The sequence below is a fragment of the Rutidosis leptorrhynchoides genome, chromosome 10 (genome assembly GCF_046630445.1).
Source record: "Rutidosis leptorrhynchoides isolate AG116_Rl617_1_P2 chromosome 10, CSIRO_AGI_Rlap_v1, whole genome shotgun sequence".
Taxonomy (NCBI): domain Eukaryota; kingdom Viridiplantae; phylum Streptophyta; class Magnoliopsida; order Asterales; family Asteraceae; genus Rutidosis; species Rutidosis leptorrhynchoides.
In genome coordinates this window covers 186,671,156-186,693,590 of record NC_092342.1, presented here as the reverse complement: position 1 = coordinate 186,693,590, position 22,435 = coordinate 186,671,156, and the positions used below count along the sequence as shown (strand labels likewise).

Genomic DNA, 22,435 nt, shown 5'->3' with positions numbered 1-22,435 from the left:
AGGATTGATCAATTGACGCCATCCGTGGGACACGTTTTAAGAATTAAACTGGAAATTTTTTGTTTTGTGCTATCAAATGATTAACTGACTTGTTTAATTCTAATCGTGTGTTATTTTGATGATACATAGGCGAATGCATTTGTAATTGGCGATAAATTATTTGATTAATTGAAATAATGAGCAATATCGGAATGCATAGTGGTAATGTTGTCGCTGTGCAAGCGAATGTTCAAAAAAGAGGACGAAAGCGAAAGTCGGTAAAAATGTATCAAAATTGGCAGTTCGCGACAATTAGTTTTCCAAAAATGCAGAGCGATGATTTCTCGGAACTGCCGATAGTAGTATCGTGTAAAATTGCGGAAGCTGGAATCACAATCATGAAAGTTCATGTTGATAACGGCAGTAGTGTTGATATTGTATATGAACAATGTTTTGTTCAACTGCCGGAGAGTCTTAGAGCAACTTTACAACTAATCGCAGCTTCGCTAACCAGTTTTGCTGGAGAATCCTCCTTGCCTATGGGAATTGTGCCCTTAGATGTTGAACTCGTTGATGAAAATAATGATGGTTTAGCGCATTAAGCACGGCTAGATTTCTATGTTATGCGCACCTCATCTCGCTATAACATGTTGTTAGGCAGAATTGCCTTAGGTAAATTCGGAATTGTTCCATCCACAATTCATGGCATGATTAAATTCGCAACAAATAAAGGTGTCGCGACAATAAATTCAACGAGCATCATGCCCATTTGTGCGGCTGTTAATGTAAAAAGTGCAGAGCAAGAAATCGCTGATGCTTCGAATAGCATGGTAGTGATTAATCATGCATATCCCGAACAAAAAAATACAGTGGGATGCAATGTTAATGCGGATACAAGGAAGCAAATTGTGCAGTTACTTGTGCAGTACATGGATTTTTTTGCTTGGTGTGAAAATGATATGTCTGGTGTTCTGCGTCATATTGCGGAGCATAAACTCAATGTAAATCCAGCTTTAAAACTTGTTGTGCAGAAGCGTAGAGGTATGGCTCCAGACCGCGTAAAATGGCTATGCGAAGAAGTAACTAAATTGTTTCGAGCTGGAATTTTACGAGAAGTTCAATACCAATCATGGATTGCGAATCCGATTTTGGTAAAAAAGCCTGATGGATCATGGTGAATGTGTATTGATTTTAAGGATTTAAATAAGGCATGCCCTAAGGATAATTATCCACTCCCAGAAATCGATTTGAAAGTGGAATCATTGCATGCTTTTCCATTTAAATGTTTTTTGGAGGCGGCAAGGGGGTATCATCAGATTCCAATGGCTCAAGAGGACGCAGATAAAACCGCATTTCATATGGCAAAGGCATATTCTCTTATATAATGATGCCTTTTGGATTAATTAATGCGGGTGTGACATATCAACGTTTGATTGACACCGCGTTTGAAAAACAAATTGGGCGTAATCTTGAGGCTTATGTTGATGATTTGGTAATCAAAAGCACATCGCAAGAGCGAATTGTTGAAGACATACGCGAAACGTTTGCCACACTGCGCAGAATTAATATGAAGCTCAATCCACTAAAATGTAGTTTTGGCGAAACTGAAGGAATGTTTTTGGGATATCTTGTTATAGGACAAGGTATTCAAGCTAATCCAAAGAAAATTGCGGCTATAGAAAATATGATTGCACCAAGAACGGTTAAAGAAGTGCAAAGTTAGATGGAAAAGTTAGCCGCGTTAACGCGCTTCTTGTCTAAAGATGCTGAAAGGCAATTACCATTTTTCAAAACTTTAAAAGGTTGTTTGAAACAAAAAAGCTTTGTTTGGACAAGCGAAGCAGAAACCGCGTTTCAAGAAATGAAGAAGTTGTTGAAAACTTTGCCTACGTTAAGAGCGCCAGTTGATGGCGAAATTCTTTACCTATATGTGTCAGTGGAAAATGAAGCTTTTGGCTCAGTATTGGTTGCCGAAAAGGATAAAATACAAAAACCTGTATATTTTGTTAGTAAAGCTCTTACAGGAAGTGAAATAAACTATGCGCCGATAGAGAAGTTTGTGTATGCGCTCATATTAACGTCGCGAAGGTTAAGAAGATACTTTCAAGGGCATCCAGTGCATGTGTTAACTAACATTCCGGTCAAGCAAGTCTTAACAAAGCTAGAAATATCCAGTAGACTCGCATTGTGGGCAGTAGAGTTAGGTGCTTATCAAATTTCTTACCTTCCGTGCAGCGCTGTAAAGGGCCAGGTTTTGGCGGATTACCTCGCTGAAATGACTGGGGAGTTGGAGGTGATTAATGAGTGAAAAACATTAAAACCAGTGATTGATGAAATTTGGGATTTGTTTACTGATGGAGCTTCATGTGCAGAAGCCGCAGGTGCGGGTTTGGTCTTGGCAAGCCCAAGTGGTGAAGAGCATAAGTATGCATTGCGTTTTAATTTTGATGTCACAAATAATGAAGCAGAGTATGAAGCATTACTTACTGGTTTAAATATTGCGCGAAAAATGAATATCACTAGGTTACGGGCATTTACAGATTCGCAGTTAGTAGCAAATCAGTTTAATGGTACTTTCGAAACACATGATTCTTCAATGTAGAAATATTTGCAGGTATTGAAAGAATTGGCAGAGTTGTTTGAGTATTTTGAACTCGCGCAAGTGCCAAGAAGTCAAAATAAGAAGGCGGATGCTTTGAGTAAATTGGCTGCTCTAACATTTTCTCACTTTCAAAAACAAGTTTGGGTTGAAGAATTGCCAAGCAACTCAATAGATAACGACTTAATGGTTGCGTCTGTTGAAGAGGAACAGCCAAATTGGATGGAGCCAATCCTGTAATACATTCGCAGTGATGTTTTTCCAAGTGATAAGTGCGAAGCTCGCCTAGTAAGAGAGCGAGCACCAATGTATATCATTCAAAATGATAATTTATATAGCAAGTCATACTGCGGTCCAATGATGCGATGTGTTGGTCCAATTGAGGCAGAAATGATAGTCGAAGAAGTGCATACCGATTCTTGTGCACTACATTCAGGCTATAAAACTATTGCGGAAAAAATTATGCTGATGGGTTACTTTTAGCCATCCCTGTATCGCGATGTTGCAAAAATTGTTAAGCGATGTAAAAGTTGCCAAAGACATGCTCCACAGATTCGGATGCCAAGGCATGATATGATTCCTATTAATTCGCCATGGCTATTTCATAAATGGGCTATTGACATTGTAGGGCCATTCCCCACAGGACCTAGCAATGTCAAGTTTCTAATTGTGGCAATTGACTATTTTACAAAATGGGTTGAAGCTAAGGCGGTTCGCACTATCAATGGCGTGCAAGTGCAAAATTTTGTGTGGGAATACATTGTCTGCAGATTCGGTATTCCGCGTGAGTTGGTTAGCGATATTGGCGCACAAATAGCGAAAGATCCTTTTAAGACATGTTGCACTGATTTGAATATAATACAAAAATTTACATCAGTGGTGCATCCACCGGCTAATGGCTTATGCGAAGTAACCAACCGTGATATTGTAAGCGATATTAAAAGAGGTTATGCGAAAAGCAAACTTTGTTGGGTAGATAAATTACCCAATGTGCTGTGGGCACATCTTACTACTTTCAAGAAAAGCACAGGGGAAACACCTTTTAGTTTGGTTTATGGCTCTGAGGCAGTAATACCCGCTGAAATTCTTGTGCCAACGCATAGAGTCGCTAACTTTGAAGAAGAAGCAAACGATGATGCATTGGGAGAGAATTTGAATTTCATTGAAGAGTAAAGGTTAATGGCTGCTATCAGAGAGGAAAATAATAAACAGCAAATTGCCAAGTATTATAACAAAAGAGTGCGTGCTTTGTCATTTGATGTTGGTGAATGGGTGTTGCGAAATAATGATGCAAGTAGAGCGCAAAAACTTGGTAAATTAGGACCTAACTGGGAGGGTCCTTATCAAGTTGTAGCAGTTAATGCGGCAGGTTCATATAAGCTTGCAGATGTGGAAGGGCGAACTTTACCCAATGCATGGCATGCTGCTTTATTAAAGCGATATTATGCATAACTTTGCGAAAATCATATGAAGGCTGAGTTATATATGTGCAAAGTGCGAAATTAGTTGTAAGGTCTATGCTTGATATTCTTGTTACGTATTTTTATTTTTAATTTTTGCAAGTATTGATCACACTTGTAAAAGTTTAAAAAGTAGACACTTGTACGAATATGCGAAATTTTGTTTGTGAAAGACTCAAAGTTTATGAAATACTTCTGTAGTCTTTTTGTTTCATATTTCTGGCATATTTCGTGAAAGCTAAGTTGCGAAGTGATGAAATTGTCCACTTACGCAGAAAATGATTATTGCGAAAGGAATCCAAAATCCTAAGTGTTTGATATTGCCATACTTAGATGTTTCGCAATGCTAATTGATTGCCTAAGGATCGCTTCGACGGACGTAGAAGGTTCATAACTGTAAAGACCCGTCCTAATCCATAAGGACGAATACAATAACATATGATTACATAGTGAGGTATTTGACCTCTATATGATACATTTTACAAACATTGCATTCATTTTTAAAAGACAACCTTTCATTACATCGAAAGTTGACATGTATGTATACCATTTCATAATATCCAACTTATAAATGACCTAATCTGTCATTTACTTAATAATAATCTCTATTGAACTCAACGACTTGAATGCAACGTCCTTTGAAATATGCCATGAATGATTCCAAGTAATATCTTTAAAATGAGCAAATGCACAGCGAAAGATTTCCTTAATACCTGAGAATAAACATGCTTTAAAGTGTCAAGCTAAAGGTTAGTGAGTTCATTAGTTTCTCATAATCAATCATTTCCATAATTTTAAAAGACCACAAGATTTCTATTTTCATTTTTCATAAACATCATCTCATATCAGGCATTTCGCACAAACTGCATAGAGATAAAAATCATTCATATGGTGAATACTGGTAATCGACATTAACAAAACGCGTATAGAATATCCCCATCATTTCGGGACTCTCATCGGACATGATAAAATCGAAGTACTAAAGCATCCGTAACCCGGATGGGGTTTGTTAGGTCCAATAGATCTATCTTTAGGATTCGCGTCAATTAGGGTGTCTGTTCCCTAATTCTTAGATTACCAGACTAAAAAGGGTGATATTCGATTCGATAATCCAACCATAGAATGTAGTTTCGATTACTTGTGTCTATTTCGTAAAACATTTATAAAAGCAGCGCATGTATTCTCAGTCCCAAAAATATATATTGCAAAAGCATTTAAAAAGGGAGCAAATGAAACTCACAATACTGTATTTCATAGTAAAAATACATATGTCGTCATTGAACAAGTGCAAGGTTGGCTTCGGATTCACGAACCTATATTAAGTATATATTTTTATATGTTGGTCAATATCTGACTAACAATTTAGGTTAAACTGTAGTGTATCACAATCCTAATGCTCGAGACTAATATGCAAAAGTCAACAAAAGTCAACTTAATCCTAAATGATTTCCAAAATCTATACATGATTATTATATAACTTAAATATAATCATTTAATATATTTAAATATTTTTAACATATTTTATTAGAGTAAATAATATAATTCATTTATTAATAAATAAAATTTTATATTAAAATTTATATAATAAAAATATACTTTTATATATCTTAAGTAATAAAATTTACAAAGTTCATTTAATATCATAAAAATAATGGTATTATTAATGTAATTATATTGCATGTAGTAAAATATCTTTGTATCATGAATTTATTTAATAAAATAATATCGATATTAACAATAGTATGTAAAAATTGTATTATTTTGTAATAATAATTATTATTATTCTACTAATAATAATAATAATATTTATATTTACTAAAAATGATATTATGATAAAATGATAATTTTTATTAATAATAATAATGAAATTGTATATTAACAATGATATTCCTATTAAAATAATAGTTTTTATAAAAATGATAGTTTTAATATTAATAATACTTTTAATAATAGTAATGATAAAAATAATGAAAATGATATTCTTATCTAAATTAATACCTTTAAATTTTAATCTCATTATGATACATATACTCATTATTTCCTAATCAATTTGTTAATAGCTTTTAGTCGTCTTTTATATCACGTTCATATTAATGATAATAATAGTAATCATAATAATTAGGTGTTACTAATATTAGTTTTAATTATAATAATACTAATAATAATAATCATTATGATAATATTAATGATAATACTAATAACTATTTTAATGATAATAATAATAATATTACTAATTATAACTTTAACGATAATAACGATAGTAATAATAATAACAATAACAATTTTTAATGATAATGCATTTTATTGATAATAATAATAATAATAATAATAATAATAATAATAATAATTAATAATAATAATTAGATAAAAACTATAACGTCGATAATAACGACGATAATAATAATCATTTTTAATAATAATAAAAAAATTCAATTGACTATAACTTCTAATCCATTCATCAAAACCATTCGATATCTAAATGAAAAGTTCTTAATTTTTCGCTAGCTTTCCAACGACATACATATCATATACCTTATCTCAACCGCATATGTACCTAATTCAGGATTCAACATAACCTATCTAATGACAATAACAAACGTACAAGCATTCATAATACAGTATTATTAATACTAAATACTCGAGCACTAGTCAGGGATACACTAATAATATAAAAGTTAAGTTATGAGTGCTCACTTATCAATATTGAGATTCAATATTACAGGAAAGTACGTAGACGCAACGGAGATGATAAACACTAGATTGATCTCACGAGCATACCCCCGAACATTACCCATAACCTTCATAGCTATAACCCATAATTTTCTTTGGCTCTATCCCGCTCATAAAACCTGTTTTGAAAATAACTTGTTTATGACCTCGTCGTAATATTTAATGTAAATAATACTAATAATATTACCAATATTCTAATAATAATATTATTACTAATAATATTAATCTTAAAATTAATAATAATAATAATATAAATAATAAATAAAGTAATACAGAGGGAGTATATGTGTGTGTGCGAGTGAATGAATGAAAAAAATGAATCACAAAATGAAATCAAGCGAAATTTAAAGACTTGACCTCTCCCCTCTTGCCATGCTATCGCATGGTTTATGTAGTGACCCGAACTTTTCCATGTTTATATATATTAAATGAAATTGTTATTTACATGATTAAGTGTTTCCAACATGTTAAGCAATCAAACTTGTTAAGACTTGATTAATTGAAATAGGTTTCATATAGACAATTGACCACCCAAGTTGACCGGTGATTCACGAACGTTAAAACTTGTAAAAACTATATGATGATATATATATATATATGATTATATATATATAGTTAACATGATATTATGATAAGTAAGTATCTCATTAGCTATTTTAACAATGAGTTATATACATAAAATTGAGTTTATTGAATTAAGAAACTCGAAACGATATATATAACGATTATCGTTATAACAACGTCTTACTAAATACATATGAATCATATTAAGATATTGATACACTTGGTTAATTATGTTAAATGATAAGTAAATATATCATTAAGTGTATTAACAACGAACTACATATGTAAAAATAAGACTACTAACTTAATGATTTCGAAACGAGACATATATGTAACGATTATCGTTGTAACGACATTTAACTGTATATATATCATACTAAGATATATTAATATATCATAATATTATGATAATGTAATAACTTAACATCTCTTTAGATATAATAAACAATGGGTTAACAACATTTAACAAGATCGTTAACCTAAAGGTTTCAAAACAACATTTACATGTAACGACTAACGATGACTTAACGACTCAGTTAAAATGTATATACATGTAGTGTTTTAATATGTATTAGTACACTTTTTAAAGACTTCAAGACACTTATCAAAATACTTCTACTTAACAAAAATGCTTACAATTACATCCTCATTCAGTTTCATCAACAATTCTACTCGTATGCACCCGTATTCGTACTCGTACAATACACAGCTTTTAGATGTATGTACTATTAGTATATACACTCCAATGATCAGCTTTTAGTAGCCCATGTGAGTCACCTAACACATGTGGGAACCATCATTTGGCAACTAGCATGAAATATCTCATAAAATTACAAAAATATTAGTAATCATTCATGACTTATTTACATCTAAACAAAATTACACATCCTTTATATCTAATCCATATACCAACGACCAAAAACACCTACAAACACTTTCATTCTTCAATTTTATTCATTAAATTTATCTCTCTCAAGTTCTATCTTCAAGTTCTAAGTGTTCTTCATAATTTCTATAAGTTCTAGTTTCATAAAATCAAGAATACTTCCAAGTTTGCTAGCTTACTTCCAATCTTGTAAAGTGATCATCCAACCTCAAGAAATCTTTCTTATTTACAGTAAGATATCTTTCTAATACAAGGTAATACTCATATTCAAACTTTGATTCAATTTCTATAACTATAACAATCTTATTTCGAGTGGAAATCTTACTTGAACTTGTTTTCGTGTCATGATTATGCTTCAAGAACTTTCAAGCTATCCAAGGATCCTTTGAAGCTAGATATATTTTTCTCATTTCCAGTAGGTTTATCCACAAAACCTGAGGTAGGAATGATGTTCATAACATCATTTGATTCATATATATAAAACTACCTTATTCGAAGGTTTAAACTTGAAATCACTAGAACATAGTTTAGTTAATTCTAAACTTGTTCGCAAACAAAAGTTAATCCTTCTAACTTGAATTTTAAAATCAACTAAACACATGTTCTATATCTATATGATATGCTAACTTAATGATTTAAAACCAGAAAATACGAAAAACACCGTAAAACCGGATATACGCCGTCGTAGTAACACCGCGGGCAGTTTTGGGTTAGTTAATTAAAAACTATGATAAACTTTAATTTAAAAGTTGTTCTTCTGGAAAAATAATTTTTCTTATGAACATGAAACTATATCCAAAAATCATGGTTAAACTCAAAGTGAAAGTATGTTTTCCAAAATGGTCATCTAGACGTCGTTCTTTCAACTGAAATGACTACCTTTACAAAACCGACTTGTAACCTGTATTTCCGACTATAAACTTATACTTTTTCTGTTTAGATTCATAAACTTAAGTTCAATATGAAACCATAGCAACTTGAAACACTCAAAACGGATTTAAAACGAAGAAGTTATGGGTAAAACAAGATTGGATATTTTTGCTTGTTGTAGCTACGTGAAAATTGGTAACAAATTTATATTAATCATATCCTAGCTAACTTATATTGTATTATACATGTATTCTATTATATTATTTAATCTTGGGATACCATAGACATGTATGCAAATGTTTTGACATATCATATCGACCCATCTATATATATTATTTGGAACAACCATAGACACTCTATATGCAGTAATGTTGGAGTTAGCTATACAGGGGTGAGGTTGATTCCAAAAATATATATACTTTGAGTTGTGATCTAGCTTGAGACGTGTATACACTGGGTCGTGGATTGATTCAAGATAATATATATCGATTTATTTCTGTACATCTAATTGTGGACAACTAGTTGTAGGATACTAACGAGGACAGCTGACTTAATAAACTCAAAACATTAAAATGTATTAAAAATGTTGTAAATATATTTTGAACATACTTTGATATATATGTACATATTTGTTATAGGTTCGTGAATCGACCAGTGGCCAAGTCTTACTTCCCGACGAAGTAAACATCTGTGAAGGTGAGTTATAGTCCCACTTTTAAAATCTAATATTTTGGGATGAGAATACATGCAGTTTTATAAATGTTTTACGAAATAGATACAAGTAATTGAAACTACATTATATGGGTGAATGATCGAAGCCGAATATGCCCCTTTTGCTTGGTAACCTAAGAATTAGTAAACCGATCTACTAATTGACGCGAATCCTAAAGATAGATCTATTGGGCCTAACGAACCCCATCCAAAGTACCGGATGCTTTAGTACTTCGAATTCGTTTTTATCATGTCCGAAGGATTTCCCGGAATGATAGGGGATATTCTTATATGCATCTTGTTAATGTCGGTTACCAGGTGTTCACCATATGAATGAATTTTATCTCTATGTATGGGATGTATATTGAAATATGAAATCTTGTGGTCTATTATTATGATTTGATAATATATAGGTTAAACCTATAACTCACCAACATTTTTGTTGATGTTTTAAGCATGTTTATTCTCAGGTGATTATTAAGAGCTTCCCCTATTGCATACTAAAATAAGGACAAGATTTGGAGTCCATGCTTGTATGATATTATGTAAAAACTGCATTCAAGAAACTTATTTTTGATGTAATATACTCTTATTGTAAACCATTATGTAATGGTCGTGTGTAAACGGTATATTTTAGATTATCATTATTTGATAATCTACGTAATGTTTTTTAAACCTTTATCGATAAAATAAAGGTTATGGTTGTTTTAAAAATGAATGCAGTCTTTGAAAAACGTCTCATATAGAGGTCAAAACCTCGCGACAAAATCAATTAATATGGAACGTTTATAATCAATATGAATGGGACATTTCAGTTTAGGGGTGCATTGGCCATGCGATCGCATGGCCTAGCTGGACAGCACCCATTCATTTAACTTGTAGTTGCCGATGGTTTTATAATATTAATAACAATATATATATTAATAATTAATAATTTATATATTATATAATATTTATGTACATGTTAAAAATGTAATTTTTATTCAAATGACATAGACGTTGTCACTCGAATCATGTCCTGGTTTCGGTTCCTCGAACGCATATTTGTACGGTTAGAAAACTAGCACTTTATATTACGCGACACGTACCTTTATCATTAACTAGACTTAAATCGATTAATAACTATATCACTCGAAGTGTAACTTAATCATTTAAGTATTTTGGTCATTTGCTTCTATAAATCTTCGTCTCGTTTATAAAAGTATTATTTTAATTTGACGCGTCTTATAATTAAATTAATATTACATTGTAAAATATATATATTTTCATTTAGAAATACAAATTTATACATATAATAAGTATTAATAATATAATATTTAGTTTTTCCAAGTTAATTATATTTCAAAGTTTATTTTAAAAAAATCGTTTAAAAATATTACGACACGTAATGCTTACACTTTAAAAATTAACTAGATACAATTCATTTATGCACTAACGTTTTAAATATCAATCGTATCATTAAGTGAGTGTTACTATCGTGTACTTAACTAATTTGAAAACATATATATTTAATGAACATGTTTTAAATACAAGTTGCAAGTTTTCTATATATTTAACAATTAACATTCCAACTTACGTTTATTCAATCAAAGACATTTTAAATAATCAAGTTCTATTATATCGAAAAGCGTTTTCGTACATTTGAAAATAGATCAATCGAGTATTATGAAATTCAATCTTCCACTAACCTTTGTCTAACTCTCGAAACTTGACAATTTGTTCTTACTTGCAAATCTCTTTACCATTTTCCGAATATTGTTAAAATGGAAAGATTTCTCAAATCAACGTGGGCCTCACAACAGAGACTCGTAACCATAACACGTTGTATTTGGTAATTCAATCATTTGATACATATATTAATCTCATAGATAAATATATTAAACATATGTTGAAACAAATACATTTATATAAAGTATTATACATCTAATACTTTGTTAACGTTTTCAAATTAATATATATATATATATATATATATATATATATATATATATATATATATATATATATACGTATATATATACATATATAATCGTGTCCATTTATCTAATGGTTCGTGAATCGTCGGGACTTGGTCGAGGTTAAATGAATGTATGAACATATTTTAAAATCCTTGAGTTTCAACTTAACAAACTTTGCTTATCGTGTCGGAATGATATAAAGATAAAGTTTAAATTTGGTCAAAAATTTCCGGGTCGTCACAGTACCTACCCGTTAAAGAAATTTCGTCCCCGAAATTTGATCGAGGTCGTCATGACTAATAGTAAGAATGTTATTATGATGAATGTAAGCTGATACATAGAGTTTTATTATAATTTGATTTCTCGAAACGTATGAGTGAAGCTATCGTAAAATAGTGAAATGAGAAAATAGAGATTTGACTTATCTTTTGACGTCATCACGGTTGATCTCCAGATTAAATAAAATCATTGTAATCTATATAGGATTTGATTCTTCGGCGATTAAGGAAATTATGATCCTCTTTGATTTAATGAGATAATTCATCTCAATTTCTCTGTCGGATATTTCACTATAAATCCACCTCCTTCGTTTCCTTACAACTCAAACCTTCTATTCTTTCTCCCTCAATTCATTTATCAATATGCTCCATCCAGTACTGATTCTTGATATACTCCTAACTTTTATATCTGTCATTCTTCTTTTTAATCTACCACCGAAGGATTTTATTTATTTTTACTATTACCTTGGGATTATAGTAATTTTAATTCTCCCGTGCCTTTACGTGGCAATACGTATTGATATGTATGGTTTGTTTATGTGTTGTTGTCGAGCTTTATATTTTCTTTTATATTCAAGAGTTCCATACTTTTGACTCCTCTTCCCGACTTCAAGTCAAGCGAATAATGGTCCAGGATTCGTATGTATGGATTTTGAAATGAGCTTAGTTAATGTTCTAAGAAGGGAATTGTTATGACACGATCTTGATTTGTCAAATTACCAGAATATTTTGGAAAAGACCGAATCATCAAGAAATATTTTCTTAATATTTTTAGAGATTAAATAGAATACAAGAGTCGTGTATTATGGCACATGATAACGGTATGGTCTGTGAATCGCAATGTCCCATTAAAAACTCAGCATGACTTACTGTAATGTAATCACGTTGATCAAGTGTCATTATATTATACTAACTCATGCTTCAGTTCCCAACACTACTTCAAAAACATTCTTATTTTAAACTCGAAGGTTTCAGAATTTAGAAACTAAAATAGTTTCTTTTATGATGTAATACAGATAGCGCGAAGAGGTAAATGATTTCAGATAAGAATAATTATGGAAATATCTTCAGAAATATGGAGGATATTTATAATGAAAGATACGATGATATCTTAGAATTTCTAATATCAGAGGATGATGAAGAATATTGTCCGCAAGGGTTTAGAGTTAGGAGCAAGGTATTCGTTAATGACTTCAGCAGATACTGAATCATTTGGATTCTTTGAAGGCATGTTTAGTCTTTTTGATTTGTCCACGGCCTCCTTCATACTTTGCTCAATCCATTTTTCAGTTCCAAACCTTCTCTTTTTCTGAGCTTTGCCAACACACTATTCTTTATCATTAAACTTCTTACTGTTAAGGTCGTTTACAGTTTTTGATGCTTCATCAGCATTTCTCAAAATTTCGAGAACTAGTTCGCAGTTTAGGGTGTTTTTTAGAAACTTCACATTCGAAGTCTGTAAGTCTTGGAGTTAGACGTTATATAACTGTTGAGGCAAAAACGCTGCGAGATTCGAGATTGATGATTGATGATTTCTGATAGTTGATATGACAATTATGGTTACAGGATACAAATGAGTAGATGAGGGGGTTTCAATGAGTACATATAATGATTTTTCGGAGAGACTTACGCCAAAGGGTAACGAAGTTGCTGGTACATCTGCTGATAGTGTCGTGGAATATAAAAGGTTCTACGGTAACAAAAGGGTAATTGTATATATCAGGATTATAATAAGACTATTTCAACTGATAAGTCGAAGTTGACTTGTTGGAGCTGTGACAAAACTGGCTAATTTGAAAAGAAATCGCAAGGTTATTTTTGCTAATAAATGCCAAAGGGTCTGACACATGTATGTGTTAAAATATGACTTTGGTTTCGAGAGTTTTTCAGGTGCATGACTGTGGGTAACATGTGGTTGGATCTGAAATGTCCCGTTCATATTGATTATAAACGTTCCATATTAATTGATTTCGTCGCGAGATTTTGACCTCTATATGAGACGTTTTTCAAAGACTGCATTCATTTTTTAAACAACCATAACCTTTATTTTATCGATAAAGGTTTAAAAAGCATTACGTAGATTATCAAATAATGATAATCTAAAATATACCGTTTACACACGACCATTACATAATGGTTTACGATAACAATATATTACATCAAAAATAAGTTTCTTGAATGCAGTTTTTACATAATATCATACAAGCATGGACTCCAAATCTTGTCCTTATTTTAGTATGCAACAGCGGAAGCTCTTAATAATCACCTGAGAATAAACACGCTTAAAACGCCAACAAAATGTTGGTGAGTTATAGGTTTAACCTATATATTATCAAATCATAATAATAGACCACAAGATTTCATATTTCAATATACATCCCATACATAGAGATAAAATTCATTCATATGGTGAACACCTGGTAACCGACATTAACAAGATGCATATAAGAATATCCCCTATCATTCCGAGAAATCCTTCGGACATGATAAAAACAACATCGAAGTACTAAAGCATCCGGTACTTTGGATGGGGTTCGTTAGGCCCAATAGATCTATCTTTAGGATTCGTGTCAATTAGTAGATCGATTTACTAATTCTTAGGTTACCAAGCAAAAGGGGCATATTCGGCTTCGATCATTCACCCATATAATGTAGTTTCAATTACTTGTATATATTTCGTAAAATATTTATAAAACTGCATGTATCCTCATCCCAAAATATTAGATTTTAAAAGTAGGACTATAACTCACTTTCATTGATTTTTACTTCGTCGGGAAGTAAGACTTGGCCACTGGTCGATTCACGAACCTATAACAAATATGTACATATATATCAAAGTATGTTCAAAATATATTTACACCATTTTTAATACGTTTTAATGTTTTAAGTTTATTAAGTCAGCTGTCCTCGTTAGTAACCTACAACTAGTTGTCCACAATTAGATGTACAGAAATAAATCGATATATATTATCTTGAATCAATCCACGACCCAGTGTATACACGTCTCAGGCTAGATCACAACTCAAAGTATATATATTTTGGGAATCAACCTCAACCCTGTATAGCTAACTCCAACATTACTGCATATAGAGTGTCTATGGTTGTTCCAAATAATATATATACATGGGTCGATATGATATGTCAAAACATTTGCATACGTGTCTATGGTATCCCAAGATTACATTAGAATACATGTATAATACAATATAAGTTAGCTAGGATATGATTTGTATAGAATTGTTACAATATTTCCCGTAGCTACAACAAAAAAAATTATCCAATCTTGTTTTACCCATAACTTCTTCGTTTTAAATCCGATTTAAGTGAATAAAATTGCTATGGTTTCATATTGAACTCTATTTTATGAATCTAAACAGAAAAAGTATAGGTTTATAGTTAAAAATATAAGTTACAAGTCATTTTTGTAAGAGGTAGTCATTTCAGTCGAAAGAACGACGTCTTGATGACCATTTTGAAACACATACTTCCACTTTGAGTTTAACCATGATTTTTGGATATAGTTTCATGTTCATAAGAAAAATCATTTTCCTAAATAACAACTTTTAAATCAAAGTTTATCATAGTTTTTAATTAACTAACCCAAAACAGCCCGCGGTGTTACTACGACGACGTATATCCGGTTTTACGGTGTTTTTCGTGTTTTTCGGTTTTAAATAATTAAGTTAGCATATCATATAGATATATAACATGTGTTTAGTTGATTTTAAAAGTCAAGTTAGAAGGATTAACTTTTGTTTGCGAACAAGTTTAGAATTAACTAAACTATGTTCTAGTGATTACATGTTCAAATCTTCGAATAAGATAGTTTTATATGTATGAATCGAATGATGTTATGAACATCATTACTACCTCAAGTTTAGTAGGTAAACCTACTGGAAGTGACAAGAAATGATCTAGCTTTAAAGGATCTTGGATGGCTTGAAAGTTCTTGAAGTAGAATGGTGACACGAAAACAAGTTCAAGTAAGATTATCACTCGAATTAAGATAGTTATAGTTATAGGAATTGAATCAAAGTTTGTATATGAGTATTACCTTGATTTGGAATGATATCTTACTGTAAACAACAAGGATTTCTTGAGGTTGGATGATCACTTTACAAGATTGGAAGTGAGCTACTAAACTTGGAAGTATTCTTGATTTTATGAAACTAGAACTTGTAGAATTTATGAAGAACACTTAGAACTTGAAGATAGAACTTGAGAGAGATCAATTATATGAAGAAAATTGAAGAATGAAAGTGTTTGTAGGTGTTTTTGGTCGTTGGTATATGGATTAGATATAAAGGATATGTAATTTTGTTTTCATGTAAATAAGTCATGAATGATTACTAATATTTTTGTAATTTTATGAGATATTTCATGCTAGATGCCAAATGATGGTTCCTACATGTGTTAGGTGACTTACATGGGCTGCTAAGAGCTGATCATTAGAGTGTATATACCAATAGTACATACATCTAAAAGCTGTGTATTGTACGAGTACGAATACGGGTGCATACGAGTAGAATTGTTGATGAAACTGAACAAGGATGTAATTGTAAGCATTTTTGTTAAGTAGAAGTATTTTGATAAGTGTCTTGAAGTCTTTTAAAAGTGTATGAATACATATTAAAACACTACATGTATATACATTTTAACTGAGTCGTTAAGTCATCGTTAGTCGTTACATGTAAATGTTGATTTGAAACTTTTAAGTTAGCGATCTTGTTAAATGTTGTTAACCCAATGTTTATTATATCTAATGAGATGTTAAATTATTATATTATCATGATATTATGATATATTAATATATCTTAATATGATATATACACATTTAAATGTCGTTACAACGATAATCGTTACATATATGTCTCGTTTCGAAATCCTTAAGTTAATAGTCTTGTTTTTACATATGTAGTTCATTGTTAATACACATAATGATATGTTAACTTATCATTTGTCATGATTAAACAAAGTGTATCAATATCTTAATATGATTCATATGTATTTAGTAAGACGTTGTTATAACGATAATCGTTATATATATCGTTTCGAGTTTCTTAAATCAATAAACTCAATTTTATGTATATAACTCATAGTTAAAATACCTAATGAGATACTTACTTATCATAATATCATTTTTACTATATATATAATCATATATATGTCATCATATAGTTTTTACAAGTTTTAACGTTCGTGAATCACCGGTCAACTTGGGTGGTCAATTGTCTATATGAAACCTATTTCAATTAATCAAGTCTTAACAAGTTTGATTGCTTAACATGTTGGAAACACTTAATCATGTAAATATCAATTTCATTTAATATATATAAACATGGAAAAGTTCGGGTCACTACAGGATCATCATCTCGATTGTTCATTATTTGAAGTGTCTTCAGGAATTTCGAAGTGTGATGACCCGGGAATTTCTGACTAAATTTAAACTTAATCTATATATATTTTCGACACGATAAGAAAAGTCTATAATGTTGAGTCTCTAAAATTTTGGAACTATATTCATATAACCAATTATCCTCTGACTGTGCCCGATGATTCACGAACAATTAATTGTAAATGAATATGTGTAAATAATTATGTGAATATATCTACATAATATTATATATAGTAATTTAAATTAATAAGTATACTTTATGCAATTAGAATTAAAAATGTAAGATAACAAACAAAATAATTAAATTAGTATTGCAATAAACATATGTAAATAAATATATAATATTATTATGAATCTATATAAATAAATATATAGATATCTATAAAAGATTTCTATTAATAACTAATATATTGTAACATGTATAATATATATAAATATTAAATATTTCACTTATAATATTATATAATATAAGTAGTACATAATTAACAACATATTAGAACAAATCATATAAATAGTTATATTGTTATTACCTTCTATATTAATATTAATATTAGTGTTACTAATATTATATATAAACTTTAGATAAAAAAAATTATTATATATAAATGATTGTAGTATTTATTATTACTAATACTATTAACATTGATAATACTATTATCATTTTCATTAATATTATTATCATCAACATTATTAATATATAATATATATATATATATATATATATATATATATATATATATATATATATATATATATATATATATATATATATATAATTAGATACATTTAATTTATAGTATTATTGATACCATTATTTATATCATTATTTTCAAAAGTCATTATTATTATTATTATTATTAATTAATTAGTATTAAACTTTTTATTTATTTCAATTTTCATTATTTTATTAATAATGTTATTATGTTATCTTCATTTTTATTATTAGTGTTTCTATCAAAAGAATATTTTAATTACTAAATCTGTAAGAACTATTATTATTATCTAAAAATATTATTATTATTAATATTAATTTGATATTACTTCTAGTACTATTTTGTGTATTATTTATATTGATATTATAAATTGTTTTTATCATTTATTATTAATAGAATTATTATTAATATTATTTATTTAAAAGAGAGAATCGATAAATAGAAAGAGGGATTCAGTTACCTTTATCTATTCTACTATATTAGATTGATTTTCCCTGTTTCAGATTGGTACGAAGTAGAAATGAAATCTCATAACACAATAAATTCAGTTATATATTTATATCTACTTTATTTATTTTATTTTACCCTTTATTTTCTTTGTCTGAGTAAGAATTGACGACTGCCATTCTATATAAAAACGTTGAGTCAATTGCAGACAATACATTAATCCTTTAGCTATTCACACCACAACATCATACAAATTATTCACTGCAAATTCGTTTTTAAAAAAAAAAAATTCAAATACTGCAGACTGTATTCTCTGTTCTTATTAATTTTCCAAAATGTCGAATTCAAACGAAAATGCAAAATCTAAAAATGCAGTTTTGTTAGGATTTATTCATTCAATCTTTCTGTAAAATCTCAATCCTCAATTCTTCATAACAAGAACGAATTTACGAGTCAAAGTTTTATTCCAAAAAGTCAACCGATTGTTCATCTTCAAAATTCGAATTTGTTGTTGTGTTTCATATTAAATTGAAGGTTCAGAAAGTTTATAGGGATAATTTTGGATTCTTTTCATGTTGTAACTTTAGTCAAAAACGCTTTCAAAATTTAAAAGTGATTTCGTGTTCATAAAAATGTAACAGTGACTGATTTCATTTTTTTTTTTTGATTTATTTATTATCTGTTATTTTCAATCAGAAGTTTTAGTTCGATATTCGTTCAATTTTAATTTACTAATCTAAATCAAATACGAATTTTGATGAAGTCTTGAATTTCCTGTCGAGTGTAACTGAGGAAGGAGAAGAAGATAGATAACAGATTATACGAGTTATATATTATCAGATGGGCTTATAAAACAGAAAATAGGCTACGGCCTGAATGGTTAAGGGAGGTGTTGGGTATGCGTGAGGTCTCGGGTTCAATCCCCGGCATGGACTGTTATTACTTTTTGGAACTCATTTTTCTTGAGGTAGTCTATTTTATTTATTTTTATTATTATCACTTTTATTATTATTATTATTATTATTATTATTATTATTATTATTATTGTTATTGTTATTGTTATTGTTATTGTTATTGTTATTGTTATTGTTATTGTTATTGTTATTGTTATTGTTATTGTTATTGTCATTGTCATTGTCATTGTTATTAGTAACTTAGGAAAATAAACATGTTTATGATTATTAAGAAGAAACATAAAAGTATTAGGGTTATATATCATGAAGATTATTATGATAAAAGATTAGTATAACAATTTTGATCATAAACTTAATGATAAAATAAGGTTCAAGTTAAATGATGGTTAAGGTCATGAATTCTAGAACTTAGAAAAGATTATACATTATCAATAACGAGAGGAACGAATAAAAGATAACGAACCGTAAGGCAAAACAATGATTAAAATTGAAATTTTAATAATGAAAAATGATATTATGTGTATTACTATAAATTTATGAATAGTGTGATTATTATCATTATTATCATTTTTATTATTATTAGTATCATTATATATAAAATTATCATTAATATCCACACTATCATTCTTAACAAATAGATATTTGGTACATAAAACCTACTTATTACCTATACTACAATTATATTACTAATCTATATCTATATAACTATATATAAGACATATTAACATTTTTTTTATATATAAACATCTACATACAACAAATTCGATATTTTTAATATAATACTAAATATATGTATGTATATATTAATATAACTAAAGGTATAGATTCTAATCATTTTAAATATCTATAAAATAAATATATATAACATATACCTTAAAAATATAATAAAAGTATATATGTTAAATGGAATTTAATATAAATTATATAAACTACAAACACATAAATAATATATAATTAATAAAGAAAAATTATGTGATTTCTATTATATGTTTTAATAGATATATAAATGATATAGGTTCGTGAATCCGAGGCCAACCCTGCATTGTTCAATGTTGTCATATGTATTTTTACTACAAAATACATTAGGTGAGTTTCATTTGCCTTTTTTATCCTTTATATTTTTGGGCTGAGAATACATGTGCTGCTTTTATAAATGCTTTACGAAATAGACACAAGTGATCGAAACTACATTCTATGGCTGGATTATTAAATTGAATATGCTCCTTTTTATTAAGTCTGGTAATCTAAGAATTTGGGAACAGACACCCTAATTGACGCGAACTCTATAGATAGATCTATCGGGCCCAACAAGCCCCATCCAAAGTACCGGATGCTTTAGTACTTCGAAATTTATATCATGTTCGAAGGAGGATCCCGGAATGATGGGAATATTCTTATATGCATATTGTGAATGTCGGTTACCAGGTGTTCAATCCATATGAATGATATTTTTGTCTCTATGCATGGGACGTATGTTTATGAGAAATGAAAAATGAAAATCTTGAGGTCTATTAATTTAATGGAAATGATTGTTTATGATAAACTAATGAACTCACCAACCTTTTGGTTGACACTTTAAAGTATGTTTATTCTCAGGTATGAAAGAAGTCTTCCGCTTTGCAATTGCTTATTTTAAAGATATTACTTGGAATCATTCATGACATATTTCAAAAGATGTTGCATTCGAGCCGTTGAGTTCATCAAGATTATTATTAAGTCAATTATAGTTGGATGTATTATGAAATGGTATGAATGTCGTCAACTTTCAATGAAATGAAAGTTTGTCTTTTAAAAACGAATGCAATGTTTGTAAAATGTATCATATAGAGGTCAAGTACCTCGCGATGTAATCAACTATTATGATTCGTTTGTAATCGATGTGGACTTCTTCCGGATGGATTAGGACAAGTCTCTACAGTTGGTATCAGAGCGGTGGTCTTAGCGAACCAGGTCTGTATTAGTGTGTCTAACTGATAAGTCGTTAGGATGCATTAGTGAGTCTGGACTTCGGCCGTGCCTACATGTCAAAAGTTTTGCTTATCATTAGTGTCGAAAGTATTTGCTTATCATCCTTAAAGTCTAGACACATCTTACTGCCTCTATTGCCTAGATAGTGTATAGACAAAACTCATATCTTAGCATATCTGCTAATTCATATCTTAGCGTATCTGTTACTGTTACCTTTGCCTGACAGCTTCCGTAGATTCCTCCGTAACTTATGGGATTTTAGTATTATATATGCATATCTAAATTATGTATTGCAGGGTACTAATCTACATCCTATATTCTATTTATAATCGAAAATCCTTCATCTGATCGTACGAGATGAATTCCTCAACCAGTTCGAATTCCTCGGATTCCGATAACTATTCCGATATGGAGTTTCACCTAAGCTCCGAAAGCAGTGTCATCAGAATGAATCAACCAATCAGCCATGCCCAATTCATTTGATGGTTTCATAGTCGAATAAATCAATGGAGACTAGAAGAAAGCGATCCTTTCCACTCACCAACCTGCACTCTTGGTGAAGAACCTGAAGCACTTACAGGAGAACCTGTTCGTAACACCATTTTCTCTCTCATTTTCAGTGTATCTCGCCACGACTATATCACAAGTCAGATTCAAAATCTTATTCATTCTCTCGTTCATACCGACGATCATCCCGGAGTAATAAAGTCAATGAGTTTCGCGCCCGAGTTGTAGCCTTGGAAAATATGGTGCAAAATGTACCAGCTTCAACAACATCAACGACATCAACTGTACCACCAGCAACAACACAAACCACAACAACACACGCCTCAACATCACAATCGATACCCCGAGCATAATCATTGTTCTACATGAAGTTCTGTATCGATTTTCTTCGTTCAACATGGCGAATATGTAATCTCTAATGTTTTAGAGATTATATATTCTTGTTTTAACGTAAAT

At 30.0% G+C, this 22,435-nt stretch overlaps 2 protein-coding genes across 2 annotated transcripts; both read left to right on the top strand.

Annotated features, from left to right (window-relative positions):
* The first annotated feature begins 176 nt into the window (after nt 1-176).
* Nucleotides 177-1,364, top strand: LOC139870731 (uncharacterized). The gene is made up of 3 exons (XM_071858513.1): nt 177-567; nt 637-1,130; nt 1,176-1,364. The coding sequence occupies exons 1-3, from the start codon at nt 177-179 to the stop codon at nt 1,362-1,364; spliced, it is 1,074 nt and encodes a 357-aa protein (XP_071714614.1).
* A 338-nt stretch (nt 1,365-1,702) lies between these two features.
* Nucleotides 1,703-3,751, top strand: LOC139870730 (uncharacterized). The gene is made up of 4 exons (XM_071858512.1): nt 1,703-1,988; nt 2,304-2,509; nt 2,594-2,814; nt 3,109-3,751. The coding sequence occupies exons 1-4, from the start codon at nt 1,703-1,705 to the stop codon at nt 3,749-3,751; spliced, it is 1,356 nt and encodes a 451-aa protein (XP_071714613.1).
* Nucleotides 3,752-22,435: the final 18,684 nt, after the last annotated feature.

Excerpts from the sequence above, each read along its gene's own strand:
- LOC139870731 (XM_071858513.1), top strand. The coding sequence starts at position 177 with ATGAGCAATATCGGAATGCATAGTGGTAATGTTGTCGCTGTGCAAGCG. Across the intron at positions 568-636 it reads CGTTGATGAAAATAATGATG|GCAGAATTGCCTTAGGTAAA; the intron begins GTTTAGCGCATT and ends ACATGTTGTTAG. Across the intron at positions 1,131-1,175 it reads GGATTGCGAATCCGATTTTG|GATTTAAATAAGGCATGCCC; the intron begins GTAAAAAAGCCT and ends ATTGATTTTAAG.
- LOC139870730 (XM_071858512.1), top strand. The coding sequence starts at position 1,703 with ATGGAAAAGTTAGCCGCGTTAACGCGCTTCTTGTCTAAAGATGCTGAA. Across the intron at positions 1,989-2,303 it reads AAAACCTGTATATTTTGTTA|TGATTGATGAAATTTGGGAT; the intron begins GTAAAGCTCTTA and ends CATTAAAACCAG. Across the intron at positions 2,510-2,593 it reads TGAATATCACTAGGTTACGG|GTATTGAAAGAATTGGCAGA; the intron begins GCATTTACAGAT and ends AAATATTTGCAG.